The 11210-nt window shown below is 42.2% G+C and overlaps 2 protein-coding genes across 2 annotated transcripts; one reads left to right on the top strand and one right to left on the bottom strand.

The window, feature by feature from the left end:
* Window positions 1-798: 798 nt before the first annotated feature.
* On the top strand, window positions 799-5889 carry calua (calumenin a). The gene is made up of 7 exons (XM_028449204.1): window positions 799-907; window positions 2192-2403; window positions 2561-2754; window positions 4447-4613; window positions 4680-4740; window positions 4808-5007; window positions 5074-5889. The coding sequence occupies exons 2-7, from the start codon at window positions 2201-2203 to the stop codon at window positions 5176-5178; spliced, it is 930 nt and encodes a 309-aa protein (XP_028305005.1). The 5' UTR covers window positions 799-907; window positions 2192-2200; the 3' UTR covers window positions 5179-5889.
* Window positions 5890-6303: 414 nt separating this feature from the next.
* On the bottom strand, window positions 6304-8147 carry opn1sw1 (opsin 1 (cone pigments), short-wave-sensitive 1). The gene is made up of 5 exons (XM_028449202.1): window positions 7771-8147; window positions 7158-7326; window positions 6918-7083; window positions 6482-6721; window positions 6304-6407 (listed from the first exon to the last, which is right to left on the bottom strand). Exons 1-5 carry the CDS (start codon window positions 8108-8110, stop codon window positions 6309-6311), a joined length of 1014 nt encoding a protein of 337 aa, XP_028305003.1. The 5' UTR covers window positions 8111-8147; the 3' UTR covers window positions 6304-6308.
* Between the last annotated feature and the right edge of the window lie 3063 nt (window positions 8148-11210).

Below are 11210 nucleotides of genomic sequence, written 5' to 3'. Positions count from 1 at the left end.
GATAAATTAAAAAAAGACAGTGTCCACCATAATTTGGAGCACAAATGCTAAAATTAAATCTACAGTCTGTGATTCACAACTCCACACGTTCATGACTAGCTGAGAATAAACCTGCAGTTACAACAAACACTTCCATAGATAAGCCCTTTACTCAAAATATAGAGAATTATACCCATAAACACTGTGCTGAGCTGTACAGAACATGTAATACAAACTAAAGCCCACAATAGAGGAGTTAACCATTAAAATCTCATTTAAATTAAAACTACGAACAGAACACAAAACAATGAAAAAACCATTAAATGTGGACTATTAAATATCAGATCACTTTCATCTAAATCTCTTTTAGTGAGTGATCTTATAACTGACCATCAGGTTTATTATGCATCACTGAGACTTGGCTCAAAAATGAAGATTTTATTGCTCTTAATGAAGCCAGTGCTAATTATGGTAATCACCATAATCCCAGTGAGAGTGGTTGAGAGGAGTAGCAGCAGTTTATCACTTACTAGTTGGTTACTTACCGGATAACAAACTAATTGGTTATTAGTTATCAGTTAAGACCAGGTTAGTTTAACTTATCGCCGGTGTTCTATTAAACCTTTTAAATGTTTTCGTTTCACAAACACTTTAATTTGAAGGGCGTGTCTGTGTGTAGCTGCTAAAACTGCTCTGAAGGATCATTTTATTTTGAAAGGTCATTCATGGACAACCTCGACAACGTGGCAGCACGGGCCCTGCTCTCTGATTGGTCCCTGTGCTGAGTTTAGGCCAATCAGAGCCGAGCGTGGCGGGTCTTAGAAGAAGAAGAACCAATGAGGGGCCTGAGAGGGCGTGGTCACCGAGCTGCAGTAGGCGCGTGCTGGATGGTGACGGTCGAAGCATCAAAGAGAAGGCGCGCGCACAGGTGAGACTGAGCGGTCAGCGGCTGGTTACCATGGTAACCAGGTGTGTGTGAGAGGGAGAGAGAGTTTGTTTATTGTGTTCAGAGTTTGTTAAAGTTTGTGGTCGTCGTTTGTGTGTGTGTGTGTGTGTGTGTGTGTGTGTGTGTGTGTGTGTGTGTGTGTGTGCGTGCGTGTGTGTGCGTGTGTGTGTGTGTGTGTATGTGTGTAGTGCATGTGTGTGTGTGTGTGTGTGTGTGTGTGTGCGTGCGTGTGTGTGTGTGTATGTGTGTGTGTGTGTGTGTATGTATGTATGTAGTGTGTAGTGTGTGTGCGTTTGTGTATGTGTGTAGTGCGTGCGTGTGTGTGTGTGTGAGAGAGAGTGTGTGTGTAGTGTGTGTGTGTGTGTGTATGTATGTATGTAGTGTGTAGTGTGTGTGCGTTTGTGTATGTGTGTAGTGCGTGCGTGTGTGTGTGTGTGAGAGAGAGTGTGTGTGTAGTGTGTGTGTGTGTGTCAGTCCACCTAAACACTTCCTAACTCACTAACTGTACTAACAGTTATTATTGGCTCCTCCTGTTTTCACTAATGTGTCCTAAAACTTTCTAAATGTTTTTATTAGTAGATCTATGTCTAATAAACACATTATTATTTGTTTATTACATTTTTAAAACAGGATTAATTTGGGGCGGTGTTTAGCTCAGTGGGTTGAGCGCCCGCCCCATGTACGGAGGCTGTAGTTCCTCACCTGCAGCGGGTCCAGGTTCGATTCCCGGCCTGGGACCCCCTCCTGCGTGTCATTCCCTGCTCTCCCTGACCCCCCTCTGTCCAGCAACTGTCATATAAAGGCCACTAGAGCCAAAAAAAATCCTTAAAAAAAAAAAAAAAAACAGGAGTAATTTACAGTTTTAGAGCCTGTGTTTCTCCATGTTGAAATCACATGATTGATGATGTCACACGGTCTCACTGACTGTAAACATCCTATTGTTTTCCATTGGAGTGAAACATTCAGCCTGATTTATAGATCATTTAGTAGATTTATAGATTATTTAGTAGATTTATAGATCATTTAGTAGATTTATAGATTATTTAGTAGATTTATAGATTATTTAGTAGATTTATAGATCATTTAGTAGATATATAGATTATTTAGTAGATTTATAGATTATTTAGTAGATTTATAGATTATTTAACAGTTTTCTCTTCTAAGCAGACACTGAGACAAGTGGGATCGCGATACTTTGAAATATTGCGACGTTACATTGTCCCATTGCAAATAATAATGATGATGATGATGACATTTCTTCATCAGTCCTACAGGATGCTCCGTGTGGCCGTCTTGTGTTTCCTCTTCTCTGTTGCCGCTGGCGACACTCAACCTGGTCTCCATGGCGACAGACCCCTGATGAAACTCCTGAATGTGGACCAGCCGAACCATGACTTTGACCACCGAGCGTTCCTGGGCCGTGAACAGGCCAGGGCCTTCGACCGCCTGCCCCCGGAGGAGAGCCGCCGCCGCCTCGGGTGACTCATCCAATCAGCACGTAGAGCAGCCAGAGGGGGCGGGGCTTGGTTGTTTTAACCTCGAAAAAAACAAACACAAAACACCAAAACAGTTTATAAGCTCCTCCTCTTTTGATTGACAGCACATTGGTTCAATCAGGTTGTTCTGTGTGTGTAGTATGATGGTGGACAGGATGGATGCTGACTCTGATGGCATGGTAACGGGGGAGGAGCTAAAGAAGTGGATCAGAAAAGCTCAGCAGAGACACATCCACACTAACGTAGATCTGCAGTGGAATGACTTCGACCTCAACAAGGACGGATTGATCACATGGGCTGAGTACCGCAATGCCACCTACGGCAGTTACCTAGGTAACCAGATTCTCTCTCATCGATTACTTAGGTAGCCACACCCTCAATGATTGGTTACCTAGATCAGTTCCCAACCAGAGGTACTTCAGCAGAATTTTGAGACAAACTGCTTCCTCACAGACATTTTCCTTATCTATCTATAATACATTGTGGCACAACTCTTTAAAATACTTTAAAAAAGGTGAAGATCAACACCTAAAATGGTCAAAACATCAGCAAAATATGAGTGAAGCATTCAGACGAGCCTTCTGACACAAATTAAAAAAATAAAGGGGTACTCGCCTTAGTCAAGGGGTCAAGGGGTACATTGGACAAAAAAGACTGGAAACACTGACCTAGGTAACCATACCCTCTCTGATTGGTTACCTTGGTAACCATACCCTCTCTGATTGGTTACCTTGGTAACCATACCCTCTCTGATTGGTTACCTAGGTAACCATACCCTCTCTGATTGGTTACCTTGGTAACCATACCCTCTCTGATTGGTTACCTTAGTAATGATGCTTCGATCAATCGCTTTTGTCCGATATATGTTAATGATGTGACAAATATCAGTCAGAACATCCACTACAGCTCAGTCTGAAAGGAGCACATAAGTATGTAAGACCACGCCCACCTTCTTGTGGGCGTGGTCTTACATACTTATTGATCTTACATACTAATTTACATAGTTCATTTTTTATGTAATTACTCATTAAGTACTTTTTACACAGTAACTATTTTAATTAGCAGCTTATTTAACTGGTTACTTCTTTCTGGAGACACAGTTCCTTAATCACTAAGGACTCTATTCTACCATGTGTCAGTCTAAAAAACCACACAGCTGTTCTGTTTCTGGCTGTATGTTATTCTCCTCCTGTACTTAAGTCAGTCACTGCACACCTTCATCACAGTTACGCACTGTGGGTGGAGCAGCCCTGAAATGTGGGCGTTCCCATTCAAATCTGGCTTTACGCACATTCTCCGGTGTGCGTAAGTCCTCTTCCTCTTATGTTCTTCTAACCCTGGAATAAGTGCAGCGCCCCCATAAGGTGAAACATTATATTACACTAGAAATATGGAGAGAAGTGTGTCACTGCAGTCGTGCAAAAAAATGCTTAACTCCAGATGGGAGAATAGAACCCTTAGTTACATAGTGAGCATTTGTCAAGTTATTTTTTACTTAGTTAACCATTTGCATAACTACTCATTCATCTAGTTACTCATATAGATAAATACTCATTTACCTATATAGATACTTTTATACTTGTGTCATTAGTTTTCTAGTTACTCATTGACTTGGTTGCTTCACTACCTACTTATTTATTTACTTTATTACTTGTTTACATTCTTTCTTTTCATACCTAATTACTTGTTTATATCTTTATTTACTTCCTGGTAATAGTTTTCCAGTCTGTGAACTGTTTAAAGAGCACTGGAAACAGCAGATTTCATTGGTTAATCTAGGCCACGCCCCTTTCTCAGTTCAGCATGTGACAGCTTTGATCATCAAAGTCAGTTGTTATGATGAACGTTTGCTTTGGTCAGAGTCAGACACAGTACAGATACAGAGGAACTATTGACCAATCACAGGCTGCGTAAGAGTCACATAACTTTTACTATCAGTGATGTTACAGTAGTTCAATGAGAAATCCTGCTTCAGGACTAATTAATGACTAGTTTTTAATGTATGATGTGACCTCTGACCCCCAGATGACCCCCAGGTGGACTCAGAGTCTCATTACTCCAACATGTTGGCCAGAGACGAGCGTCGTTTCAAAGTGGCCGACACCAACGGAGACATGATCGCAGACCGCCGCGAGTTCACCGCATTCCTCCATCCTGAGGACCACGAGTACATGAAGCACATTGTGGTCCAGGTGAGACGCTGTGATGTCACTGTAATGTCACTGAGGTCACATGACACATCGTCACCTGTCTCACAGGAAACCATCGAAGACCTGGACAAGAACGCAGACGGATTCATCGACCTGGAGGAGTACATAGGTGTGTGTGTGTGTGTGTGTGTGTATTAATTGTGTGTGTGTGTGTATTAATTGTGTGTGTTGAACAGGGGACATGTACTCTAAGGTGGATGGGGAGGCGGAGCCTGAGTGGGTGGCATCTGAGCGTCAGCAGTTTTCTGAGTTCAGAGATAAAAACGGAGACGGTAAGATGGACCGAGAGGAAACTCTGGACTGGATTCTACCGTCGGATTACGACCTGGCCGAGGCCGAGGCCCAACATCTGATGCACCAATCAGACGCCAACAAGGTGAGCCTGGCCTATGAGGGAGCACTTTCTGTTAGCACGTCGCTAACGTAGCGTGTGTTCTTACAGGACGGGATGCTGAGCAAGGCCGAGATCCTGGACAAGTTTGAGGTGTTTGTTGGAAGTCAAGCTACGGACTTTGGAGAAGCTCTGCTTCGTCACGACGAGTTCTAAACCTCGAGGATCCTGTTTCAGAGAGCAGGTTTAAACAAGTCTGAATGTTCCCATGGTAACCATCACCATGGTAACAGAGTCAGGAGCTTTATAAAGAATAAACAAGCATCAGAACGGTGTTGAAGTTAAACTGGTCTCCATCTAAATTGGTCACTAACTTCTACCAGCCAACACTGGAGCCAGTCACCAGTTAAACCAGACACCAGTCGATTCAAAACATCAATGAAACGACAGGCCTGTGATTGGTTAACATGTGTGTGCGCTCTGTGTTAACAGGCATTGGACGGAGGTGTGGGCGGGGCTTGATGTAAAGCCAGACTTTATTAATCCTGTTTTCTGAAACAAGTGTGCATGTGTGTGTGCAGACTATTAGCTGGGGAGGGTTGTGGGTGTGGCCTAATATGATTCAAAGCCAGACTTTATTAAACCTGCTTTCTGACGGAAGTGTGTTAACGTGTGTGTGTGTCCTGTGGAAACAAACTTCATGAGGGGTTTGAGCACAATTGTCAAACTCATGACCCGGGGGCCAAATCCGGTCCTTTGGAACATCCATTTTGTCCTGCATTAGAAAGTTGAAATGATGAAGAAAATCATTGAATCATTGTGTAAATAATACTCAACAATATTTCTCAGTGTTTATATCACATGATAGCAATCATTTTAATGTTAAACTGTTGAAAAAACTCAAAATTAAATAGAAATTGCTCACAAAATTTAAAACATTTAAAGTGTAGATTCTGGTGGGACTGATATCTGTCACTTATTGCTTAGATATTGTCAGTTTCTTACATATTTAGTATTTTATGTATATGTAGAAGTGTAAACTATGGCACAATAATGTTAAAAAATGACTTTGTATTCAGCCCCTGAACTAAAATGAGTTTGAACTTTGTTGAACCTGCTTTTTGAAACAAATGTGTGTTTTTGTGGGAAAGTGTGTGTTATATAATAAAACTGGTCACTTTAAACACCTGAGTGAGTGACACACGCACGCACGCACATCTGAACTGTTTGAGATTTTTATTTCCTTTTCTTTTGCCCGTACATTAAACACATTAGTCTACAGTGAAGTCAACACAGCATCTGTTATAGAAACAATATTTACAGTTTGTTTGTTTCCTCAGTCGTCGTTAAGAAGCCGTAGATACTGAAGATGTTTCTGTTTTAGAGGAAACTGAAGTCTCCTCCATCTTCTTCCCAAACACCATCTCCATGATACAGCCGTTAAACTGTAGGACACACACACACACACACACACACAGTGTTAGTGCTGCCCACGGTGTATTGGACGATGAGGTCTCACCTGTTTGTTGAGGAAGGCATAGATGAGCGGGTTGTAGACACATGAGCTCTTGGAGAAGAAGGCAGGGATGGTGACCAGCCGGTAGTCCTTGTTCTCATCCGCCGAGTGGGCGAAGTAAAGCGCGGCCAGTGCATACGGCCCATAGCACATGATGAAGGACCCCACCATCACGATGATCATCCTGGAAACCTCCTTCTCCGCCTTCTGGGTGGAGGCCGACTCCGCCTGCTGAGCAGCGACCTGCGAGAGAGAAGAAGAAGAGCTGAGGGCCGGAATCAAAAAAACCAAACGATAACCAAGAAGAACCAAAGAACCCGAAAGGAACCAGGAGGAACCAAAGAGGAAGCAAGGAGAACCAGGAGGAACCAAAGAAGTACCAGGTGAATCTATGTGTGTTCCAGCTTGTACCAGTTAGTGTTGAGGCTCTAATACTCACGGCTCTGAGTGCTCCCAGCAGCTGTGAGTAGGAGAAGATGATGATGCTGAGAGGAAGGATGAAGCATGTGACCATCAGGAAGTTGGTGTAGCTGCTGCAGTTGAACTCCTCATTGTGGGTGTACCAGTCGGGCCCGCAGGAGCAGCCCAGACCCTCAGGGATGTACCTGCACACACACACCAAACAGAGTCAGACCTCCACGCTGAGCTCCACCCTCAGCTCCATCCTCAGCTCCTTCACCTGCTCCAGCCGAAGAAGGGAGGGCAGGCACAGCCCACTCCCATCACCCAGGTGAAGAGCACGGCTGCTACTGCGTGGTTGCTCTCAAACTTAAAAGCTCCAAATGGTTTACAGATGACCAGGTAACGTTCAAAGGACAGAACGGCCAGAGACCAGGCTGTGACCAGACCTGAGGAGATGGAGAACATGATGAGAACATCAGGAGAACATAACAATCCAAAATACCACCTTGTCAACCATTTACAGACTACAATTAGGTGATCAGAAATGGATAGGCTTATCCTTGTTGACATTAAAATGCTCTTATTTTGTAATATATGGGAAATTGACGGGATAATAATACGGGAAGACAGCGGGAAAGGTGAGTGAAATACGGGAGTTTCTTGGATATAACTGGATACATGACAGCTATGTCTCTGACATTAATAACAAATCAAACCTTTTGAAAATTGGTTGAGTTAGAGTTATATAAATAGTACGTGCACCGTTGACATCGATGTAATGAGCGTGGCCAGATGTCTGAGGTAAGATGGCCGCCATGTTGCTACGTCGCTCCCCATTGTCTAACAGCACAGATAAGTCGTCTAGTGTTTATATATATCTATGGTCCTACCTGCTATGGAGCCCATGGCGGACTCCAGGGCACACATGGTGTGACCCAGGAAGTAGTACCCCCTCATGGTGGAGATGAACACCTGGCTGACAGAGAAGGTGACGAAGATGAAGCCGGCGAAGGAGATGTTGACCAGGATGTAGTTGAGTGGCACACGGAGCTTCTTGTACTTGGCGGTGGCGAGGAGGACCACGAAGTTGAGCGGCGTCCCCACGAAGAACACCAGGCCCATGAAGATGGTCTGCAAGTGGAAAGCCCACATGGGGGCCAGGTAGTATTGGGGCCCCTCAAAGGGGCTCACCTTGGACACGTTCTCGTATAGGTGGAAGTATTTCCCCATGGTGACGGAGTGGAGACCCTCAGCGGGACCTGGACCCTTTATACGCCTCCTAACACCCCCTAAACAACTTAGAGACGCTTTACAGATTAGGAACCTTTTCTGCTCCATAATCTGCTTAGAGCAAAGATTTAAAGAAAATACACAACAGATCCCTGAGGATCATCCTCACACACACACACACACACACACACACACACACACACACACACACACACACACACACACACAGTATTCATCGTCCCAAACATTTTTCCACATACTTTCAATGATCAGACTCTTTGATCCATTGTGGTTAAATCAATCAATTCTAGTTCAAGGACTTGATCAACATCTCTCAGTGATGGACCAGGATTAGAACCAACAACCCTCTGAGTATAAACCACCTGCTTCATTAACCCTCCACATAAAAATGTCTTTGGTAGAGTTCTGATCCTCTGGTTCCTCTGCTGCTGAGAGGAACCAGGAGAGTCTAGTCCAGTGTTCTACAAACTTTATTTTTAAAGGAGCCATCATGTCTAATCATCATGTCTAATCATCATGTCTAATCATCATGTCTAATCATCATGTCTAATCATCATGTCTAATCATCATGTCTAATCATCATGTCTAATCATCATGTCTAATCTCGTCCAGATTAAAGTTTTTTTGGATTGCTTCAGCACGATTTTCAAAACAGGGCTGGTGTTTTCAAAACACTACAGATCATTTGCATAATTAAACACTCTTGTGAAAACTATAAACCACACTTTGTTACCATATGAAACACATGTTTCACATTACTGTACTCTGTTTACATGAGTTACAGTCTGCTGTGATAAACCTAAAACACTTTTAACACTTCTACTTCCCTATGATTACAGTAGGCTACTATCAACAAAGTACTAATATTATGTAAATTCACCAAACACTACACAAGACCAATGTTGTAAACTGAAGAAACTCATTTATTTATCAACACGCCCAAAATGTTGACATGGAGATTCATATACTGAGACAAAATGTGACAAAAAAAAAAAACAAACTAAACATGGTCTCTTCATCTACTGTAACTGGATCTGGTCAGAGAATTTCATCTACATCACAGACAATGTCGTCATTAACAAGACGTGTTGAATGATGAATCCACCCTTGCATTGCTGCTACCTCCATCTGGTCCCAGGCCTCCAACATGGATTGGATGAGGGGTACCTCAGCCTGGAAACAGAGGTCATATACCTTCCAGTATGGATGATCACGCTGCTAAAGTGAATAAATAGCTCTGCATAGAATTTCAGAATTGTGCTCCAAAGACACTGGATAAATGATCTTCATTTGAATATGGTTCTTTTTTATGATGCGTGTCAGTGTTGATGTCCAGACCTGATGGACATTGTTGAATATGGTTATTGATAATGTTAGCTTGGAGCTGATTGAGTGTTATTACATTGTTAGCTAAAACCATGTTTACTATCTCCCTCTCTTGCTGTTCTGTGAACATGGGAGGCCCCTCCCCCTTGTCGTTCCTGACCCTCAATCCTATGTAGAAAAAAAAGAACAGTTTACAGTACAAGTCATTTCACAGGAAACAGTAACAGAAGTGCTGATAGTGCATATATTACAGTACTGTAAGCAGTTACTGAAACATGCAGATGTTTTTGATATTTTTATAAAACCTATTTTCCAGTAGAAATGTTCTTATCACACGTGTTACTGTATATCAGCTTAGATGTGACTGTACTCACAGTCCAGCCTCCCTCAGCGTCAGGCAGTGGTTGATAACGTGGTCAACCAGTGTTGATCTCATTGGTCAGATTAGGTCCTCTTTGAGAACCTTCTTGTCTTCCTCTTCCTCTACCTCCAGCATGGCCTCCTTCTCTTCCTCTGTTGATTCCTCTTTCTCCTCCTGGTCCTCCTCTTTCTCCTCGTCCTCCTCCTCGTCTTACTCTTTCTCTGACTCTTTCCATTGTGCTTGAAGACGATGAACTCACCTGCTGCTTTTTATAGGGCTTACACACCTGATTAGTGTGTCTACAATTAAACAAACCAATTGGTTGGACGGTGTGGTCATGTGACAGTCAGTGCTTTGGTATTTAAGGAAGTGACTTCATGATAGATTTATGTGTGTAATGTATGTTAAGTGTGTTTAGTGTTTTATAAATCACTGTGTAGAGTTTAGCAACAAGTGTGAGGTTAACAATGTGTTTATAGTTGTACAAATATGGGCTGATGTTTTACTTCTTCAGTGTAAGGTTTTACTGATAGTGTACGACTTTTAATTTTAGTGTAGAAACAATCCAAAAAAAGTGTAAACTATAAAGAGCCATCATAAAAGAGTCAAAGAGCCACATGAGGCTCCAGAGCCACAGGTTGCAGACCCTGGTCCAGATCAAACCAATGATGTTCTCATGGTTTCTGATGAACGTTGCTCTGTCACAGCGCGCACACACCAGTTTGATGACAGCAGAAGGATTCTGTGTTAGAAACCAGCTCATACTAAACTATCCTTCACAAAGGTTATAATGTGAATAAATGTTTCGATGAACTTCCTGAAATCTGTTGGTTTGCCCCCCCGTCCTCCCCCCTTTGGTTAATACCAACAATAAAGTTTACAGTTTAGTTAGAACCCAGATGTAGTTTTAAATAGAACATTGATCGTACTGCATTTGTGAATCTTAAACCTTTATGTTAAACGTGCATTTAAAAACTACCTTTAACTCACTGCCTGTTGCCATGGATACGTTTTACACTGAAAGTCTCTTTAATTCTTTAATGTTTTAGCAAATATTCTTCATAAAATTTTCAAATCTAATTGTGCAGTTTTTTATTGATCTCTTTAGAGAAATACAGGTTATTTTATTCTCCTGGAGGAATATTTGTTGTATGAAAACATAATGTATATACAATAATATATAATGTAAATTCACAAGTTTCTGACTTTCTGTGAAGTTTTGAATCAAAGTGAAACAAACATGAGATTCTGTGTTTGATGGTTCTACGTTTGAAACACTATCATTGTGTGTGTGTGTGTGTGTGTGTGTGTGTTTTCAATCTCAAAGTTTAAAGGAAGTTTTCTTGTTAATCTCTAATGAACTTTCTGAGGATTGAGGGATTGAAAACCTGC

This window comes from Gouania willdenowi, chromosome 6 (assembly GCF_900634775.1).
Source record: "Gouania willdenowi chromosome 6, fGouWil2.1, whole genome shotgun sequence".
In the NCBI taxonomy this organism is placed as follows: Eukaryota; Metazoa; Chordata; class Actinopteri; order Blenniiformes; family Gobiesocidae; genus Gouania; species Gouania willdenowi.
Note: the sequence above shows the minus strand (reverse complement) of the source record. Positions and strands in the feature narration are given on the sequence as shown.

Excerpts from the sequence above, each read along its gene's own strand:
- calua (XM_028449204.1), top strand. The coding sequence starts at position 2,201 with ATGCTCCGTGTGGCCGTCTTGTGTTTCCTCTTCTCTGTTGCCGCTGGC. Across the intron at positions 2,404-2,560 it reads GAGAGCCGCCGCCGCCTCGG|TATGATGGTGGACAGGATGG; the intron begins GTGACTCATCCA and ends CTGTGTGTGTAG. Across the intron at positions 2,755-4,446 it reads CACCTACGGCAGTTACCTAG|ATGACCCCCAGGTGGACTCA; the intron begins GTAACCAGATTC and ends TCTGACCCCCAG.
- opn1sw1 (XM_028449202.1), bottom strand. The coding sequence starts at position 8,110 with ATGGGGAAATACTTCCACCTATACGAGAACGTGTCCAAGGTGAGCCCC. Across the intron at positions 7,327-7,770 it reads CGCCATGGGCTCCATAGCAG|GTCTGGTCACAGCCTGGTCT; the intron begins GTAGGACCATAG and ends CCATCTCCTCAG. Across the intron at positions 7,084-7,157 it reads CCCTTCTTCGGCTGGAGCAG|GTACATCCCTGAGGGTCTGG; the intron begins GTGAAGGAGCTG and ends GTGTGTGTGCAG.